The sequence below is a fragment of the Macaca mulatta genome, chromosome 5 (genome assembly GCF_049350105.2).
Source record: "Macaca mulatta isolate MMU2019108-1 chromosome 5, T2T-MMU8v2.0, whole genome shotgun sequence".
Classification (NCBI taxonomy): Eukaryota; Metazoa; Chordata; class Mammalia; order Primates; family Cercopithecidae; genus Macaca; species Macaca mulatta.
In genome coordinates, this window is record NC_133410.1 from 184,435,783 (window position 1) to 184,456,013 (window position 20,231).

Sequence of the window (20,231 nt, forward strand, 5' to 3'; positions counted from 1 at the left end):
ATTAATTAATTGAATGCCATAAATTTTTTTTCAAATGATATATAAAGTAAAATAATATAACCTTTTCTCACCCATTAACCTGACTGAAAAAGTCTAAACTTTATAACTCCATACCCCCAAAACAGGTTTCATATAGGCAGAAATTAGAATTATTTGTTAGTTGTGAAAAGAGAAAAAAATCCATTTGTATTTATAAATTGTATAGTAGTAGAATTTAATACAGAACAAGATTATCTTCCCAAATCTACCTTTATCTAGAAAAATAAAATAACCATAGCTATCTCCTCTCTAAACAATATTATTGACTACAAAATATCCTGAGGCTTTGTTGAAAATGAACTTTTTGTAAATATTTATTGTTTGCCACTATAGCCCACTTCAATGCACTTCTCTTTGTTACTGCTGGGTATGTTTAGCTTAGTAACCCAAGCAATGGCACCCAACAACTTGGCAATTAATCATTTTAAAATTAAAAGATTAAGTCCACTGAAAGCCTAATTATGAAAACTGGACAAAGAAAGAAAGGAGTGCAAATAATTTCAGCTTACTTGTTCAGAAATGAGCATTAGACAAGAATGCTTAATCAGCTCTATGAAATTGTTGTCCTATGAAAGAACATATTCATTTTCACTAGGAGATGAAACTTTTTGTAGTCATATATTCAAAGACTAAAGAAACTTATTTGAGATGCCCAAAAGATATTAAGTAGGACTTGTTGCTATGACTTCAACAACCAGCATGCAGCTAATCAACATCCACAGCAGTCACTGAAAAGGAACTGGCTATTTCAGTCCTTAGCTTTACTTCTAAAGATGCAGTGATCAAAACTGAAATTTGACCTAGAAGCTGTCATTGGTCTAAAGATGCATGACAAAAGATTTGGCAAGTGCTAATAAGAATAGGAAAACAACAACCAACAAAGCAGTCAGATTTCTCAAACTTTCAGGATGGTAAAGTACAGCAAAACCAGCCAAGAGCCTAATAGGCAAAGATTATACCCAATGTAGCGTGAGGGGCAGGCTCATTACTCTGATTTGTTGTCAATGTTAAAAGAGTAGATGCTTTTTCATACTAAACGGCTAATAAATAAACAGTGAGCTACAGCCACTGGGACAGAAGAAGAAAGCCAGGGACAAAGAAAACAGAAGGACTCAACTTGAGCAGAGCAAACAGCTACTTGTACCCCAATTCTGTAGTCCTTGGAGGAATTGGAAGATCATATTAAAGCCGCGCCTACCAGTAGAGCATTACTTCCTATACACATTTGCATCTAAAAATTCATCTGCACATAGCACCACATATCAATTAAAGAAGGCTTTACTGAAAAATGAAAAGACATAATTACAAATATCCTGTTAGCTTTAAAAAATACTATTCAGAATGCTTTGTTTTAATTATGCTGTATTTTATTTTAATTATGTTGTTTTGAGTCAGTCCTTGATGTAGAAGATAAGAGAGAACTGAATGAGTCTTTCAACCCAAGGATAATAGCCTCTTTAAACATTCATCATTTGAGCTTTAAAAGCCAAGAAAAAGCAAGAAAGGGGAAAAATAGGGGACAAAAGGGAAGGACATGGAAGAGAGCCCCAGAATTATGGAGACCTATAGACAATAATGTGAAATATAAGGTATTATGAGAGAGGGATCTTTCTTCCTTATCCTTCATCTGAATTAAGTCATACAATATTAAAGTATTAAAAATATGAAAATAAATTTTAATAATGCTAAATCATTTGTAATCTTTTTTAGAAAAAAGCTGTTGGTATCCTGCCATTAGCAACACTTAACTATACATTTTCTGATAGCTAAAGTTTCTAATTTTTAATTTTATAACTTAGTTTGATCATTGGAATAGTCCACTATGTTATAATCTATAGTTAAATATGTTAAATTATTTCCTTTATAGTTAATCAGATCTCTTTATGGTTTTGGGTCAAATTTTATAAATTTCTGATTATATCATGCCAATAAGTGGGAAATAGAATCTTAAAGGCTTGTCTGGAGCTTCTGTTTAGTTAAGGAGTGAAACCAACTGCATAATCTTAAACATTTCTGTCATCTGTAAGAGTCATCCTCTTGCATAGCTTCCAAGGAGGACCACATGGGGTAGTAAGAAGTGATGTAACAACTCTCTCTGTGGACAAGTAGACCAAGAAAGCAATCCTGAATCACCTGGTTGACAGAAGTCATACTAGATCATCCTCCTACTTAATAACATGGGATTTGATACACACAGTTATTTATAATTGGAAGTTACCAGAATTATGAATACTTTTCATTTGTTCATGCTTGATCTTGATGACTCCTTCCTCTCTTCAGAATACCAACTTCTTCCAGTTTGTATTCCAACAAATAAAAAGATGTTTTTCCTTCTTATTATCCCACATATTTTCTTCCTTTTTATTACATCTGTAACCAAATCTACTTGAATCTCCGTCATTCCCTGTAGGAAATGTTGCAATTGCATGACCATGTAGTAGGACGATTTTTGTAATCCTTATATCAAGCCTTTCTCCGATCTATACTGCAATAACCCAGACTCGTTTGGACAAAGGGCCTAGGGAAGCAAGAATATTTTCATAAGCATGGTTGGATCTCTGGACTATGTAGTCTAGACTGAATAGAAAAAAGTAATGATAGGTTGAAGTACAGAGAAAGCAAATGGGACCAGTCTCTAAGGACCCTGTGAGGACAGTGAGAAGGTTTAGAGTTGGAATAAGGGTCAGGGGACAGGAAGGATAAGATGCAGGGGCTGGCAGAACCCCTACGTTGCTCACCACCAAGGCACTAGTATTCACATTGTTTCTACAATTTCCATTAGGGTGTGGCCCCATATCCCATTCCAGGGGTCATGGGACATAAAAAAAATTCATTGTAAGAGACCTGGAGGGGAAGCAGACTCCGATGGGTCCCAGAGCATGCTTGTCCTCCTCCATAGCTTTCTTCATGCTCTTCTTGGGCTATTCCCACACCGTTACTATCTCTACTTCCTGACAAAGTCACAAACCCTCCAGCTTCTCAGCAAGGTACTCATTCAGAAAGCTTCTCTTGATGACTGTAGCCTCCACTGATGTCCTCCGTTCCTGACCAGTGGTTTTACCAATGATTATATTTAATCTAGCTCTCTGTATCTTATAGATTTTTTAAATAGGTTTCTGTGTGCAAGTTTTATATCTCAATGAAAGCATCAGTCCTTTAGAATCAGAAATTATACTTACCCTGCATCCTTCATTATGTCATTATGTGCAGAGCAAGGGTGGGCATGGGATAGACCCGTCAGTAGACCCTTAAGAAATACTTGTTCAATCAAGTCAACACTAAAATAAATTTAAAAGGCTGTTTTGGGGGTGCAGTCTTTGTTTGTTTGTTTGTTTGTTTGTTTGTTTTAATCAGGGAATTGTTGGTGGTCCTATATACAAAAATTCTGCCACAACAATGATCTTAAGATGATATAATGAGATTTGTGAACTATCATTGGAATTTTTAAATATTTGACATTTCTTGAGTTGAGTATCCCTTTACCTGTCAGCTGATTTAAACCAGGATGTATTTATCATATGATGTAAGGGGATTTCTCCTAAGGTAACTGCTGTGAAATGAATGAAATTATTTAATAACACTAATATTTGTAGGTATCTCTATGCCTTTTATACCTAAAGAACCAACTATTTATAAATCATATACTTATATTAATAGTTGCTCTGCTTTTTTTCACTTTAGAGGAATTTGCTTTCTCATATACAATTAACAAATAAAATTTCATTCTTCTTTTTAAATCTTTCTTTCTTTATCTTTCCTTTTTTTTTTTTTTTTTTTTTTTTGATATGTAATTTCGCTCTTGTAGCCCAGACTGGAGTGCAGTAGCACGATCTCACTGCAACTTCTGCCTCCTGGGTTCAAGCGATTCTCCTGTCTCAGCCTCCCGAGTAGCTGGGATAACAGGTGCCTGTCACCACTCCCAGCTAATTTTTTTTTTTGTATTCTTAGTAGAGAGAGAGTTTCACCATGTTGGCCAGGCTGGTCTCGAACTCCTGACCTCAAGTGATCCACCCGCCTTGACCTCCCAAAGTGCTTGGATTACAGGTGTAGCCACTGTGCCTGGCCTAAATCTTTCTTTAGAAGGGAAAAATATGTAAAACAGTGACAAAATGTATAGCCTTGTCAAACATATCTCATATCTCAAGTACATCCCTATGAATATTTATCCTTTTATACTATTTAGTAAGAAAACTGAAAAAAAGAATGCAGAAAATTCCGTGAGTATCCAGTGTTGAAGTTCATTATTTGCACTTCAAATCTAGATGGAAATAGATAGTTGACTTATGTTAATAAAAACTATCTACTAAATATAATGTGCCTTCAAAATTTTTTGAAAGCACAATTCCATTTCAGCACTTATCTTTTTATATATTTCTGTATTTTTCTTAATAAAAGAAAGAGCAAACAAAAAATATTACACCCAGAAGGAATAAGCCAGCACTGAGTTATATGTTATCAGATATGATCTGTTTTATGCCCTGATATTTCTTTAAAAAAACACAATATATTTGTTTCAGGCGTACAGACTAGGATTTAACCATGGTGGTCATTTTCACCTGGGGACAATATTGCCAATGGAACAAACATCATTTCTAGAACTTGTAAAATGATTCCTTTTAAATGAATCATTTCTAGGACTTGTAAAATGATTTCATTGTAACAGCCATACAAAACACTATCTTGTACTCACATATATAAAAATGAAACAAATCAATCAAAATGAAAAAAACAAGAACCCCCTACACACAAACACACACATGTGCACACACACACACACACAGAAAAAGAGAGAGATGTAAATAGCAATCCAAAAGTTTAGAGTTGTTAGCATAAAACATATAAACTTACATGTTAAAATGTATCAAATAGTTCCCTCACTAATTAATAATATATTAATAATATATAACGAGTTGCACATAAGTAATGTGCATGTAGCCTAAGGAAGTCTCAGATAATTCCTGATATATTGTATATTTGGTATTTGTTTTGTTTCCATTTTTTTCTTATCCTCACTTAATAAAGGGAAAAAAATATCGAAAGACGTGAAGAAAGAGAAATACTCAAATCTGGTTGAAGTTGTCTTCTCTGTCAGAAAGTCAGGGTTGAAAACACAGAAAAATTACTAACAAGGAAAGATCTGTCAGCTTTGAGAAATGCTGCTGTGGGAGCATCATCTTCATAATTTGATGAGGATGTGGGGCTCAATATAATTGATTGATTGACTAGTTTATAGGCATCTAGAGCTGAATGATATCTTACAGGCTACTTAATCCACATCCTTTGCTTATACCTCAGGACTAAGGTAGCACAGATCAGTAATAGCTGAGTTATTGGGATGAGAACAATTATCTCCTGACTCCTAGTGTAGTGATTATTTAACCACAATATGCTTCATCTCTGTTGATTCATTCACAGTTTGAATATAAGTCATGTATTTATCTATCTATTCCTAAATATGTGAAGGTATAAATAGTCTCTATAAATAAAATACAAGAAAAATAAACAATACAGTTTTCAGAATAGATGCACACCAACTTTACTAGACATACTGTATTATATCACAATTTCGAACAGTCAAGAAGCATATCTTATCATTTAAAAAACTCAAATGCCATCAAACGTTCTTAGACAGTTTAACTTTTGAAGTTACATTTAAATAATAAATGTATGTCATTAGATCATTTTGTAGTAACTTGCTGAGGGATTCTGCTATTCCATGGCATTTTCAGTCTCTGCCTTTCCCTTAGATCATTCCCCTTCTGAAATCATGAAACAATTCTTTCCCACCCAACAAAAATCTTTGCTTGACCTTGGATCCATCCAAATTTCCTCCCACCCTCCCTCCTTTTCTCTTTCCCTCCCCTCTCTCCCTCCTCTCTTTCTTGCTTATTTTTCTTTTTCTTTTTTTTTTTTTTCTAGTCCTTGTAATCTGGTCTATGAGAGCAGACTTGTATCTTCACTCCTTTATTAAAAATGCTTTGGTTTCAATACACTGATATAAATGAAAAAACCCTTAAAACAAAATATATTGTATTCCTTTCTGTTCTTTGTGTTGCACTGATTAATGTAGGTCACTCATTTCTTAAAACTCTTTTTTTTTCTTTGATTCTTCTGAATGTGCACTAACTCTGTCTCATCTACTTTTCAGCTGAAAAGTCCTTCTTGCTTTAATATTCTAGATCCTTCTTGTCTTAGTGTTTCTTTCACAAGAGCCTTTGGTCTAGTGTTGACTCCCTCCCACAACTGTTTTCTACACCCTATTCTGAACAGATACACTCATTCCATAGTTTTGCCTTCTTTCCTGTCTCCTGCAATGACCAATATTAAATACATTATACTTTTTAAATTTTGTATTTTTGTACCTTTCTGAGTTAGCAAAGTAGGCAGTCATAGGCAAATAGCTTGATGATAAGAGCATTTGTTGGTTTCTTTGTCAATTGTCTAAATGTTGTTACCTTCAATGTCTGGACATGACCCCAAATAAGGAAACAGTACACATTCACAAATAACTGTAATGCAAGGAGGAAACAGCGGACATAGCAGACACAGGGAGACAGAAAAGAAAGGTAGACTTTCATCAGATGCAGTGTTTACTGAACTCCAGGCATTTGTGCAACATACTTGAAGCTTTACCACATTTTCCTAGCAGTGTGTACAAATGTAATAATATATGCAATATTTATTATATTCACATTGCCTTTCCAATATGCCTTAATTTTCTACAAACATCTTTCCAAGATAGATATTAGAGAGAAAGGAGAGTTTTGAACCTATTGAGGCTGAAGGACTAAAGGGACAGCCAGGTGAAGACAGCTGACAGGCATAGATAAGCAGATTTGAGAGATACATAGATATAAATGACACTGAAGCTATGAGACAGGAGGTTATTAGTACCTTTCAGGGGAGGGGTTTCAGTGAACTCTGGAGAACATCACTCAAAAATGTTGATTAGTGACTGATGAAAAAGAAGAGACAGCAACTACAGAAACTTAGTTTAGTAGTGAAATGAAACAGAAATGTAATAGTAATTCCAAGAGGCAGCTCTTGGTAATATTAGGATCAGGATTAGAAAATAAAAATAATGCAGACATGCCTTAGAGGTGTTTGGGGTTGGGTTCCAAACAACTGCAATGAAGCGAACATCACAATAAAGCAAGTCACACGAATTTTTTGATTTTCCAGTGCATATAAAACTTATGTTTACACTATGTTAAATTCTATAAAGTGCACAATAGCATTATGTCTAAAAAAAACCCCAATGTATATACCTTAATTTTAAAATACTTTATTGCTAAAAAAATTGCTTACAATCATCTGAACCTTCAGCAAGTCATAATCTTTTTGCTGGTGGAGGGCCTTGCCTCCCTATTGATGGCTGCTGACTGATCTGGGTGGTGATTGCTGAAGGTGGCTGGGAAGTTTCTTACAATAAGATAATGAATTGCATTTGTCTTATTTTAAGGCAATATAATTGCTGCATCAATTGACTCTTCCTTTCATGAAAGATTTCTCTGTAGCATGTGATGCTGTTGGTTAGCGTTTTACTCACAGTAGAACTTAAAAATTGGAGTAAATCCTACTGCTGCTTTATCAATAAGCTTATGTAATATTCTAAAACCTTTGTTGTCATTTCAACAATATCATTGCATCTTTACCAGAGGTGAATTCCATTTTAAGGAACCACTTTCATTATTCATCCATAGAAAGCAACTTCTCATCCATTCAAGTTTCATATGATATTGCAGCAATTCAGTCACATCTTCAGGCTCCACTTCTAATTCTAGTTCTCTTGCTAATTTCTAGTTTCTCTTTCTACCACATCTGCAGTTTCTTCCTCCACTGAAGGCTTAAGGCCCTCTAGGTTATCCATGAAGACTGGACTCAAACTATTCCAAACTCCTATTAATACTGATATTTGATCTCCTCCTGTGAATCATGAATGTTCTTAATGGCATCTAGAATGGTGAATAATTTCTAGAGGGTTTTCAACTGACTTTGTCTAGATCCATTAGAGGAATCACTATGTGTGGCAGCTATTACCTTATGAAATATAGTTCTTTAAGAATAAGACTTGGAAGTGGAACTCACTCCTTGATCCTTTCAATTTGTAAAAAAAAAAAAAAAAAAAAAAAAAAAAAAAAAAAAAAAAAAAAACACAGTATCTACGAAGCACAATACAGTGAGGTTCAATAACACAGGGTATGCCTGTATATTAGTGATACAAGTGAAGGAATAACAGCTGTAATGAGTGGCTAAGTCAGCTTAGAAGAAAGGCATTCTGGAGTTGGTTTTTCTCGTTACATGCCCCGGACTTCCTGCTTCATCATCAGTCGGATTACATGTTAAAATTGCAGGTCCAGCTCTCAAGCCCAAGCCCTCTGAATCTGAGTCTTGGGAATTGGAACCCAGGAATCAGTATTTAATATATGCCTTAAGGTATTCTAGCTGGACAATAAAATTAGAGGTTCTACAATAAGAAAGTTTATACAACTAGCAAGAGATATTTATTTTGTTATTACTGTATATTATTTAAGCATACCTTATATATCTTAAAATAAATAATGAATATATTAAACTAAAAAATAATTTGTTTTATGATACTACTTTCTAGAATTAACACATTATTCTGGTTATGTCGTTCATACAGGTCAAGGCTTCATTTCTCATTGGGATATGGTTTTGTTTGCTTGCTATAGCATGGATAATGAGCATCGAGTATCCGGCTTTGCAATATTTACCCTCATCTCCTCACCTCTTGTCAAACAGTCGAAAATAGAATGACCTCAAGTTAAATAAGCTGAAACACAATAATGAACTAATATTTTTTAAGGCCTCTAAATTTCTAGGTTGAAATTAATTCTGTCCTGGAGTTTAAACCCATCTCATTTACCCTAATTTTTCTTTGTTTTTCAATTGTCTGGAGAAAGGCCTCGATTTTTTGTAATCACAGAGACAGCTTTAACTTTGCCAGATAAAATTATTAATAATAAAAAGAGATTTACATGAAGAGTTTGTTAAGTGGAACCTTAGTTAAATACATCTCTTCAAAAGAAAAGTATGGTGAAGCCTCTAGTGACATTATACCAATTCAAAGTTTGTACTTTGTAAAACTAACACATTCTTGAAAAAATAAAGCAAACTCTTAAACAGTTCACTACAAAGCATCTAGTTGATTGTGACAAGAGGATATTGAGCAAAGGATTTATGCAAATTGACCTACATTCCAATTTATGACCAACTCTTTTCTAAATAAAATGAACAGTACTTTACAGTAGCCTTAGAAACTTCAGATTCAAGGGAAAATAAGAAAGATTAGCTGATTTTATTTGAAACTATTTTGAGTAGAGCTTATCCCAGTATTCTACCAACACATTTCCACCCAGGCATGAATTTCCACACTCAAATGTTTTGCTGTGAAATTTTAGTGTGACTGTTTAGATTTCTTCATGTTTCTAATTAAAAATGTAGTCTTTAATCATATGTTTTTCTCAGAACTTGTACTGAGTTTTCAGTTGTAAACCCAATGTGAAGCACACTTAACAAGACAGCTCTTTTAGGAATTAGATCAGTTAGTCGGCTACCCTCAATTTCTCCTTTCCTCGTATGAGCAGGCTGCTCCTCACATCAAGGAAAAGAGATGTCCTGGGATTTCTGATGCTAGATCATAAGAATCTTTGCAGCTTCTGCTTGGGTTTTTTGGAACATTCATTCTTGGGATGCTGCCTCTTGGAACCTAGTCATCATTTTATGGAAAACCCAAGCCACTTCAGGACAGTTAAACTCGTAGTCAACAGCTGGCATCAACTGCCAGCTATATATGTGAGCTCTCTTGGACGACCAGTCCAATCCTGTCTTCAGATGGCTAAATCCCCTACTGCCATCAGGCTTCCAAGGCAGGAAACTTCAAATGAGGATTACTCAGCAGACAGTCAGCCCGCAGAACCATGAATGACAATAATACGTTGTTGTTTTAATCCACTAGTTTGGGAGATCATTTTATGCAGCAATAAATGCTTAGAACATGAGTTTTATCTTTTTCTGCTGAGTTTGGGACTCTTATCAGACCTTGTGATTTCGTAAGGAAAATAACACACTGGAAGCCAAATGATCAAAAGTATTATCCAGTTCTCTAGCATCATAAAAGTGTTCTTGATTTGCTTAATGGAAATAGCTTAATCTTACCTTCTTTACATGTTTTTTTTTTCTCTCTCTTTCTAATGATTACTGGATCAAGAGCTGAGCTACATAAATTTGCAGAACCTTGCCCAATCCTCTCATCAAACAAATGAGGAAGTAGGATCCCAAAGATTTATAGAACCCATTCAAAGACATAAGAGATTGTCATCTGCTTCTCCTATTTCAAACCTTGGCTCTTGTACCTTTGTTCACAACTGTCTCGAGGGTGTCATAGTTTCCCTGAAAAAAAAGTTACGAGCTCAAGACAATACTGTGTGTCGTTATTCTTTGTCTAAATTTGCAAACAATTTTACAGATACTTAACCAACTCCATTGTTACTCAAATTGAGTAAGAGCAAAATATTTCCATTTGATATTTTTTCTCTTGTCAAAATGTGTAGACTCTCAAATCTAACACGGAATGTTTAAGTTGTCACATTTCGCTGTTCTCATGTTAGGGCATTTAGTACATATCATGTAGTTGGTGTCCTTCTTTAGTCAAACAGGATTTATCCTTTCCCTCCCTGTCCCTCAACCAGTACTCCCTACACTCACACTTTCAAATAGATAATTCAGTTCACGGGTTTTCCTCTCACTAAAGGTTGGTAACCCTTTCATCTTTGTTTTCCTTTTTGTTCTGTGTTCTGATTAAATTCTCAGGTGTTTCTCACATACTAAATATTTGTGTTTAGATGTCTTGCTATTACTTCTTTTTTTTGCTTGTTTGTTTTCTTTTTGTTTGAGACTGAGTCTCTCTCTATTGTCCAGGCTGGAGTGTAATGGCATGATCTCAGCTCACTGCAACCTCTGCCTCATGGGTTCAAGTAATTCTCGAGCTTCAGCTTCCGGAGTAGCTGGGATTACAGGCGTGTGCCACCACACCTGGCTAATGTTTGTATTTTTAGTAGAGACAGTCTCACTATGTTACTCAGGTTGGTCTCAAACACCTGGCTTCAACTGATCCACCCACCTCGTTCTGCCTCCCAAAGTGTTGAGATTACAGGCATGAGCCACCGCACCCAGCCTTGCTATCACTTCTTAATAACATTTCAAATATGAAATTAATTTTTCATCCAAAACATGCAGAAAGTAAACCATCTGGTTTATCCTTTAAATATTCTATCAAGGAACCCACTACTTCCCAGGTCTTCAAGATTTCAAATTTCTAGACAAAATATTATATTCATTGTCTTATTGCTCCATTGCCTAATTTTATAGATTTTTCACTTGACTTATCTCTCATTCATCTTTTGCTCTCCAGTTCCACTGGCTTAGACATATATCATATTCTATTATTATCATATCATATATATAATATAATATTATTCCCAAAACTGGTTTAGACATATATCATATTACCTCAGGATTACTGTAACAACTGGGTCTGTTCTCTCCAACTAATTCTGTTTTAAAAAACATTTTCACTAATCTCATTATGTCTTCCCTGCTCAAATACCTTCCAAGGCACCCTACTTCCTATCATGTGAATTCTAAATTCCTCTCATTGCTTTTAAAGGCTCTCCAAAATCAAATCCCATCCTGTCAATCCAGCTCCATGTCCTACTGCTCCCCAAACTCACCTCCTTACTGCCTTGAGAAGGAGCTCCTTATTCTACCTAAAACCACTTCCCTTCCAAATGTTTCACATTCCTCCAAGACAGGTTCAGTACCACTCCCATTAAACTTTTCATAGTATCTGTCAAATTAAATCATATTCAACATCATTTTTTAAACAAAACAGTCATTAACGGTCTCATAGTGATATATATGTGGTCAAGTAGAACAGTAAGTGTTGTGTTCAGGAGAAAAATTAAAAATATTCCTGACCTATCTTTCCAATGGGGCCTGAAATTCCACAAGTAGAGATTTGCAGGCTAAAATTCAACTTGAAGTTGAAATGTAAGTACTCTGAGCAATGGGTTAGCCCTGCAGGGTTTTTTTAGTGTGAACTATGTTGTTGCATCCTTTCTGCAGAGTAGAACTTTGGAGTGGAGGGAAAACCCTGCTGCATACCTAAAGAAGCCGAGGGCATCAATGAGGAAATCAAACAACAAAAGGAAGAGATGCCAAAATTGCAATTGCCTACTTTGCAAATAACTTTTTTTTACAATCAGCCTTGTGCATTATGGATATGAAGGACTATAAATTATTCAGAATATTTGATTAACCAATTACTCTCATTCTTCCACAGTGCGAGAGTTCAGATTTCTTCTTCTAAGACAAATGAGAATTGATTGCTACATTCATCCCCATAACACTATCTTCCTTTCTTTACGTGATAAATTTTGGTTGTCATTATACCAGGAAAAGCAAAACAAAACAAATAACAAACAAAAAAAAACTGGATTCCATTTGTTGGCACAATCTAGCATTCTCCTACACTGTTTTTCCCTCTTATCATAGCCATTTGGACTTTAATGCTAAACTCCCTACCATCCCTACTACCACTAAATAGAAGAGATTCTAAGTAGTAAAGTTTTGTTTTTCATAAGTAAATTAAAAGGAAGAGGAGAGATATGGCCTTAAGTGGCCAAATGTTTTCTATTTCCCCTATGCACTTCCTTCCTGCTTTCCCTGCTTTGCCCCTTGCTGCTTATTGGCTCTTCCTACTCTCTGGACTGCATACTTGAATCTCTGTCCTGAGTTCTGGCTTCATGCCCTCACTCTCCCTTGCTACAGGCCTGTTCTTTTCTCTATTTCCCTCACCTCTGGCTTCCTCACTTTATTCCTCTACCTCCACCTAAAGAGAGTTCAGGAATATTTTTAATCTCTCCTACTAGGCCCCTGACTTCATGAGTTTCTGGTGACCTCAATTACAATAGGAAAAATGTAATCCACTTCTGGCAGAAGAAGGAACACACAAATTTTAGGTATCTCTCAGATTACAGATAGGAAAGAGAACTTCTAAGAGTTACAGACCAAGCTTTGGATCCTGACAACTCAGTTGTTAACTCCACACCATCCCACACAACAGCACCTTCCTATAATGAGGGATGATTGATAATTATCCATGAGCATTGAAGCAAAAATCCAGGACAAATTGTTTTCACTATAGTATGGAAATGGAAATTAAAGAAATAATTAACTTTGAAATTATGAATATCTTACCTTTGATAGCCAGTCCTCTCGAACTTGAGGTTACAAGGGTAAATTATGTAATTCTTTCTGGACATTTTATTATGTTGGATCCAATTGGCATCGTAATGCTTTTAATAGAGCTAATGAATAGAGTACATCAAGTCAATTATTTTGACTTTCCATTTATGACAGCTTTTCTCCTGTGTGAGCATATAAACAAGAGTTTATAGGCTCAAGTAGAACAGTAAGTGTTGTGTTTAGGAGAAAAATTAAAAATATTCCTGTCTTTCCAATGGAACACAACACTTAACAACCAAATTTAAAAAAAAGAGTCCGAAATACTCTCTGCCACACTTGGGAAAATGTTTTATCTTTCTTTTTTAACCTGAAAATACTCCTTCCTTTTCAGAAAACATTTAAACACAGTTCTTCTTAAGACCATTTCCAACGCTGTTTATACAAAGGCCCTAAAAATGGGTCCTTCTAAGACTCTTCCAAGGGTCAAGCAAGAAGAGACTATGAATGTCTTGATCACAGCTAACATTCATAGGCAAAAATGTCCTCAGCTTTCTCTTTTTTCCTTTCTTCCAAGTTGGCTACTGTCTATAAACTCCATGATTAGTAGTCAAAGCATCCCCTAACCCTTGAGCCTGTGGGAATTTAGGAATTTCAACCCGAGCACGTAAGTCCCCAAGGCCTCCTTTACTCTTGAAGAAATCCCTCACAACAAAGGACAAGGGAGAAGCCAGGGGGAGGGGCGCCCTGTGGACTTGGCTGGAAGAAGTGAGCGCGCTGGGGTTGGAAGAGTAACCCGGGCTGCGGGCTGAACGTAGCCGGTAACCGCGCAAGAGCAGCATCGCCCCTGCGCCTGTGGATGCTGCAGTCCGGGGATGGCGAGTGCTTTCTCCTCCCCAGCCTCTCCCTCGCTCTTCGAGGTGACTCGTGGGACCCTGCGTCTTAGTGGTGGGTTTGAATCGGCTATTTCACACCCAGTTCTTCCTCCCCTCCGCCACACACAATCACATTCCTGGAGCTATTCCAAGCTGCCTCCGCTAAACACCGAATAAGCGAACCCTGCCTGGAAACTTGAGCGAAGCTGAGCTGCGCCGAACTCCACTATCCAGTGACCCGAGCCAGTGTGGACGCCCTTTTAACCACGCTGTTTACCCAGGTCGAATTTAGGAAGAATCAGCCTTCGGCCTCAACCTCAAACCTATTGTGCACATGGGCACAACGTTTGGAGAGGGACTAGAAATTGTCCCCAGTCTGGCCCTGCCCCAGCACCTTCCTTTGCTCAAACCTGTACCAAGTGGAAGTTTTAGGAAGTTTCCATTTCTCGTGCCCCGTTTCAACTTGCTCCCCAAAGAGAACATGAAAACGTGGGAACTCCGGAGGACAGAGATCTCCCTGTAATCTGCTCGCTATTCGGATCCTGGGTCTCTTAGTCTTTCTTTATTTCCCAGATACCGCCCCAAGCACAGTAGACCGGACCCCCAGGCTTGGGTCGTGGGGCCGACGCAGAGGATCAGCGCCCAGGCGCAGCCTCCCACCCTCCTGACTCACTGTAAACAGTCGGGCACCCTCCCTCACCTCCAGGTGCCACCCATAGCCATCGCCTCGCTCCCAGAAAAAAAGTCCAGAGACAGGAGGGCGGGGGTCGCGGGGCGCGGGGGGGACAGAGCTGGGAGGGACGCAGTCTGAGGCCGAGGAACATTCATTTTCTTTCTATAATGCCCATTCCCGAGGACGAGCCTTTGGGCGAAGTGTCCGCGCCCGCCCGCGCACTCACCCATGGCCCGAGGTCCTGCTTCTCTGCAGTCCCCAGAGGAGAGCGAGTGACCAGGCGCTGCGCGGGGCCAAGTTCTCCAAGCCGCGCTCGGGCTCCTCGAGCCCTGGCAAGTGACAGCCTCGCCCCTCCCAGCGGAGACAACTCGCAGGACGCCTGGCGACTCTGCGGGCGCACAGACCCCTCCCTCTTTCCACCTGCCTCCTCTGCTAGAAGCCCATTTCCCTCCCCTTCGCTGTGGATCTCCTCCCCAGAGGCCCCCACCCTGCCCCCTTTCCCTTTCATTAGAGACACGTGCAAAGTCTCTCTCCTAAATACATTGAATGCACGTTACAGACACACACGTTGTCTCAGTAGCCAAGATAATGATCTCTAAGTGGAATCTGGAAAGAGATTATTCCAAGAGACAGGTTTCATATGATAATTTTATGGTCTCTTGTCTTCTGTATACCATTTTGTTTCTTAATGATAATAACATTAATAAAGAGAAGAGGAAGATAAAATTCTCCCTTTAATTTATACTTTGTCATCTCCTCTTTCTTCTACATAAAATATGTTTCTGTAATTGGACAAGGTTATAAAGTCCTAAAAACCATACACATAAACACACACGCACGCACCCTGACACACACACACACACACACACACACACAATAATATGCAGAAATCACCTGGAAAATGAACAACTCAATCCAAGAGGCAGTTGATGAGGCTGAAAGAGCACAGGGTTTGGCAGTTGAGAGGATGAGTTGTAATCCTGGCTCATTTCCTAATTTGTAAAATGAAGGATCTGGAAAAAGTGATCTCTAAGGCCTCTTCAAGCTAAAAAAAAAAAAAAAAATTATATAATTCTATGGGTTATTGACCTAGTTCTTTCAAGAGTCATACTGGAGAAGTTATTTCAGTAAATCAGTCCCCAAGGTATCGTACACTGCTTTTTCATGCAAAGCACACCCAGAAGTATGCACATATCTATGCTGTGAGTAAGCGGAAGAATAAAATAAAATGGACATGATTACTTACCTTGAGGAACATTGCTACCTAATGGGGAAAAGGTGATATGAAAAATCAGTAACAATATTTTTAGCAGAATGCATGGATAAATGCAGAACATATCATTAAAATGCCACAGAAACATCTGCACAGCTCTCTCTCACGTAATGGAAGAGCTATATACTCCTGGCAGGGGTGTTGTAAATGCACTTCAGTTACATGGGAATACAGTCATTCTTATGGGAGGGAAAAGGAATTAGTCAATAAAAATTAAAAGTGTTCAACATATCACTCAGAAATGCATCACCATTCTGGAAATTGACTAACATGAACTATGACTGTTGCAAAGCATAACACTAATACATTTGTTCAGTAAAGGTGAGTTGCTGGCTCAAGCCTGTACTTCCAGCACTTCAGGAGCCTGAGGCAGGCATATCGCTGGAGCTCAGGAGTTTGAGACCAACCTCGGCAGAATAGTGAGACCTCATCTCTACAAAAAATAAACAAAAAATTAGCTGGGTATGGTGGCGTACATCTGTAGTCCCAGTTACTTGGGAGGCTGAGGTGGAAGGATCACTTGATCCTGGGAGGTTGAGGCTGCAGTAAGCCAAGACTGCACCACTGCACTTCAGTCTGGGCAACAGAGAGAAGTGCAAAAAAAAAAAAAAAAAAAAAAAAAAAAGTCTCAAAAAAAAAAAAAAAAAAGATAAGTGATAGATTTTGGAGATTGATTCATAAGCTCAGTTTTAGGATCAACGCAAGCAACTTACAATCTATTTCCTGAAGATTTATTCAAAGTAATGTTTGAACTCTAAAAATTAGAACTATTTTTTGTTTTTTTCCCATGGTATTCTATGATAATCCTGAAATACAAAATAATAATTATAACATAAACTGAGTACAGTGTGCTAAGTGTCAGGCATTGTATTAAGGGCTTCGTATTAACTAATATAATTCTCACTACAAAAGGAAAATACTGGTATCCCCACTTTACAGATGAGGAAATTAATCCACACAGAGATTAGGCACTTGCCCAAATTCTAGTAATAAATGGGAATGCAAAATTCGTACCCAAGACAAAATACTCCAGAGTCCATGATATTAGTCAACTAACCACATTGTTTCTCAGTATCCAACTGGTTTTGCCACATGCTTGAGAAAGATGGTGATATCTTTTAACACTAAATATAATTCATAAATATTTTTAACATTCCCGGTAAAATATATGACATTTGTAATACATTAAAGATACAAATCATCATATACTGGCTTTTAATAATCAAAATCATGATGTCTTTCTTTTGGCTTATTATAAGTGAATACATCAAAATGTTGATGTTTAATTCATTTATCTTACAGTGATGATGTAAATGGTGTCAGTATCCTAGATCTCAGGCATACAGAGGCCATTATCTCACCTGAAACCTAACAAGTTACATGATTTTATATGGGAATTCAATAAACATATGCAAATTAATTCATTATCTCACTTAGTACATTATATTTTTTTACTCTAATTATCCAGTATTTCTGCTTTCTCATTCCTGTCACCTCATTGTCCATCAAGTATTAAGGTTTTGCTTCCAAAATATTCTTCCCACTCATCCCTCATCTTCAGTTTCATTGCTTAGACCACCTTTTAGCAAGTCCTGTGGAAATATAACTAACACTTCTTTTTTAAAATATGGAGATACTTACCAACCATGGGACTCAAAATTGAGGCTTTAGCTAAACTTGTAAAATTCTGAGATGAATAGAAATTTTTCTTTTTTGAGATGGAGTCTCTCTCATGTTGCCCTGGCTGGAGTGCAAAGGCACGATCTTGGCTCACTGTAACCTCTACCTCCCAGGTTCAAGCGATTCTCCTGCCTCAGCCTCCTGAGTAGCTGGGATTACAGGCATTTTTTAGTAGAGACAGGGTTTCACCATGTTAGCAAGACTGATCTCAAACTCCTGACCTCTGGTGACCCACCTGCCTCTGTCTCCCAAAGTGCTGGCATAAGCCACCGTGCCTGGCTAGATATTTTTCATTACATAACCTTGTCGGTGCCAAGGGAAGACTCCCCCTTTGCTCTCTGAAAGTTCACTGAAAATCTACTGAGCAAAGATGGATAAAAAGGAGAAATGGCGTACAAATTTATTAATGTGCGCAGAGAACCACAGAGTGATTACCTCAACCCCCAGTGGGGTAGAGAATCTTATATATTCCATCTTGAGGTTAAAGAAAGAATCGGGGCTTATATTATGGCAAAATAGGTTACGGTGGCAAGACAGCTTATGGGAGGGGGAGAAGAGGAGCCCAGGCTTGCAAAGGTGGCCTTTCTATGCAGATGAGACCTTGCAGGGCTCAGCCCTCACTGAGAACACAGAGTAAATGTTTCTTTCAGACTTTTAATCTTTCCCACATCCAGACAAAGGAAGGTCTCAGAGAAAGCCTGGCTGCATCAATGAAGGTTTTCTCTACTGATGCGAATCTCCCCCCACGAAAGGCAGCTTTTCAGCTATTCTTGAATTTCTAGCTTTTCTGAATAGTCTTCTTGAAATATGTCAAGAAAATAAATTTGGAGGGGAAATATTTTAGTTTCTTTCTCTTCTCCTTTGGAAATTTTTCTTTAAGAAAGTTTCACTTATTAAAGGCAAGGTTGATAACTTTGGAAAGATGTGAGTTAAAGGTTGCTGTTGAGGAGGCAGGCAAAGGAGGAGAAAAACCAGTTGGGATAAGCAGAAAAGAACAAATTTAAATATGTTATCCCATAGCTTCTCGAATCAGCCTCTTAGTCCTGAGAAAAGTTCAGCTGAGGTAAACAGTAGGGTCCCACTCCAGGAGGCGGCATGACAGATGGGCTTGACCTCCATTTATGGTGCAGACAAACAGATCTTTAGTAAGAGGCATTTCTGTAGATACATAAGAAAAACAAAGATTAATGTCTGGAGTAGTCTATAAACTAATTTTTCTAGCATATCTGAAGGATCTTTAGATGGCAATCTGACAGGTTTTTTCTGGATTGTAGTTTGAATCAGATATTCAAATGAACGTTTGGAAGAGTCCAGACATCAAAAGGCATGAAGACTGTTTGTATATAAGTTGCTGTAGTGATTTTTCTCAAAGTTTATATCATGTTATCTAGTTTTAGTTTGCAGAGCTTTTTTTAAACGGCACATTTTTAATTTCTAATGATTTCAAGTTAGAAAAATGACACAAAAATGTGAAAACCTTAAAGACTTGTAGCCAGAAAATAATTCAGAACACAGTCCAAATTGTAGGCAAATAATAAAAGCTTAAGAACAATAGACAAGGCTAAAATCCAATAACAGGTATACTATAGTTTTCTTCTGAAACATATGTTTCTCTCTCTAGTCCCCCAGGTCTACCAAAGATGAGTCATAGTAAGACCAATTTATTTGCAAAGTAAGATTTACTCTTATTATAATTGGCCTAATTATGTGCACAAAGTGCAGTAAGAACACTGATTTGCTATACAGCCTTTTTTAAAGTTGGCTTTGCTGGAACTTTTACATAAGGAATCTCACATTAGATTTTTAAAAACCTCCCAAGGCTAGGAAGCCAAACCATGGATTTGCTATGAGACTGTGTCTAATACCTGTATGAATTGGGTACATTCCCCTTTTCTCAAGGATTCCAAAATATCTTGAGGTTCCTGAACGTGCCAAAAAGTGACATTCTACTTGCTGCAAGGTCAGGAACCTTGTAAGAAAACCATATAGACAAGCCACCAGGCCAGTATTTACTGGGGGCTTTTTTTTTAAATCAGCTCTAGAAAGTCAACCTCAATTCCTCAAAGTAGTGTGGTAATATCTGAAAATATGTCATTCCATCCACAGCCTTGGTAAAATATTGTCTACAATTGTGTATTCTTTTGGAAGAAGACAGATTCTTATTGAACATATGCAAATAACTATGTTGCCATAAAATAAGACCACCCACAAATAGTTTCTAAATTCTAGTGACATCAGGTAGAGAAAATGGTAAATGTTTCCACTTTGCTCACAAAACTATACTTTACCAATTACCATAAGCTATAAATAGTTCAAAAGAAAAAAAGTTTTCTTGACTCTAGAAAACAAAAACCATCAGCTATATTTCAAATTTAAAAAAATCATAGAAAAATCATTCCAGTTGTCTATCAGTTCAGTCTTA

At 37.2% G+C, this 20,231-nt stretch overlaps 1 protein-coding gene across 2 annotated transcripts in view; it reads right to left on the minus strand.

Moving 5' to 3' along the window:
• Window positions 1-15,926, minus strand: part of GPM6A (glycoprotein M6A) — a 369,395-nt gene extending 353,469 nt beyond the window's left edge. Inside the window, exon 1 of one of the 2 annotated variants that reach the window (XM_028848000.2) lies at window positions 15,751-15,926. Coding sequence is in view for 1 of the 2 variants with exons in the window: in XM_015139516.3 (XP_014995002.1) it covers window positions 15,083-15,086 (4 nt within the window). In the remaining variant the exon portion in view is untranslated. Of the gene's footprint in view, window positions 1-15,082; window positions 15,131-15,750 lie in introns of those variants that run through there. The other variant, XM_015139516.3, reaches the window with a different exon arrangement.
• Between the last annotated feature and the right edge of the window lie 4,305 nt (window positions 15,927-20,231).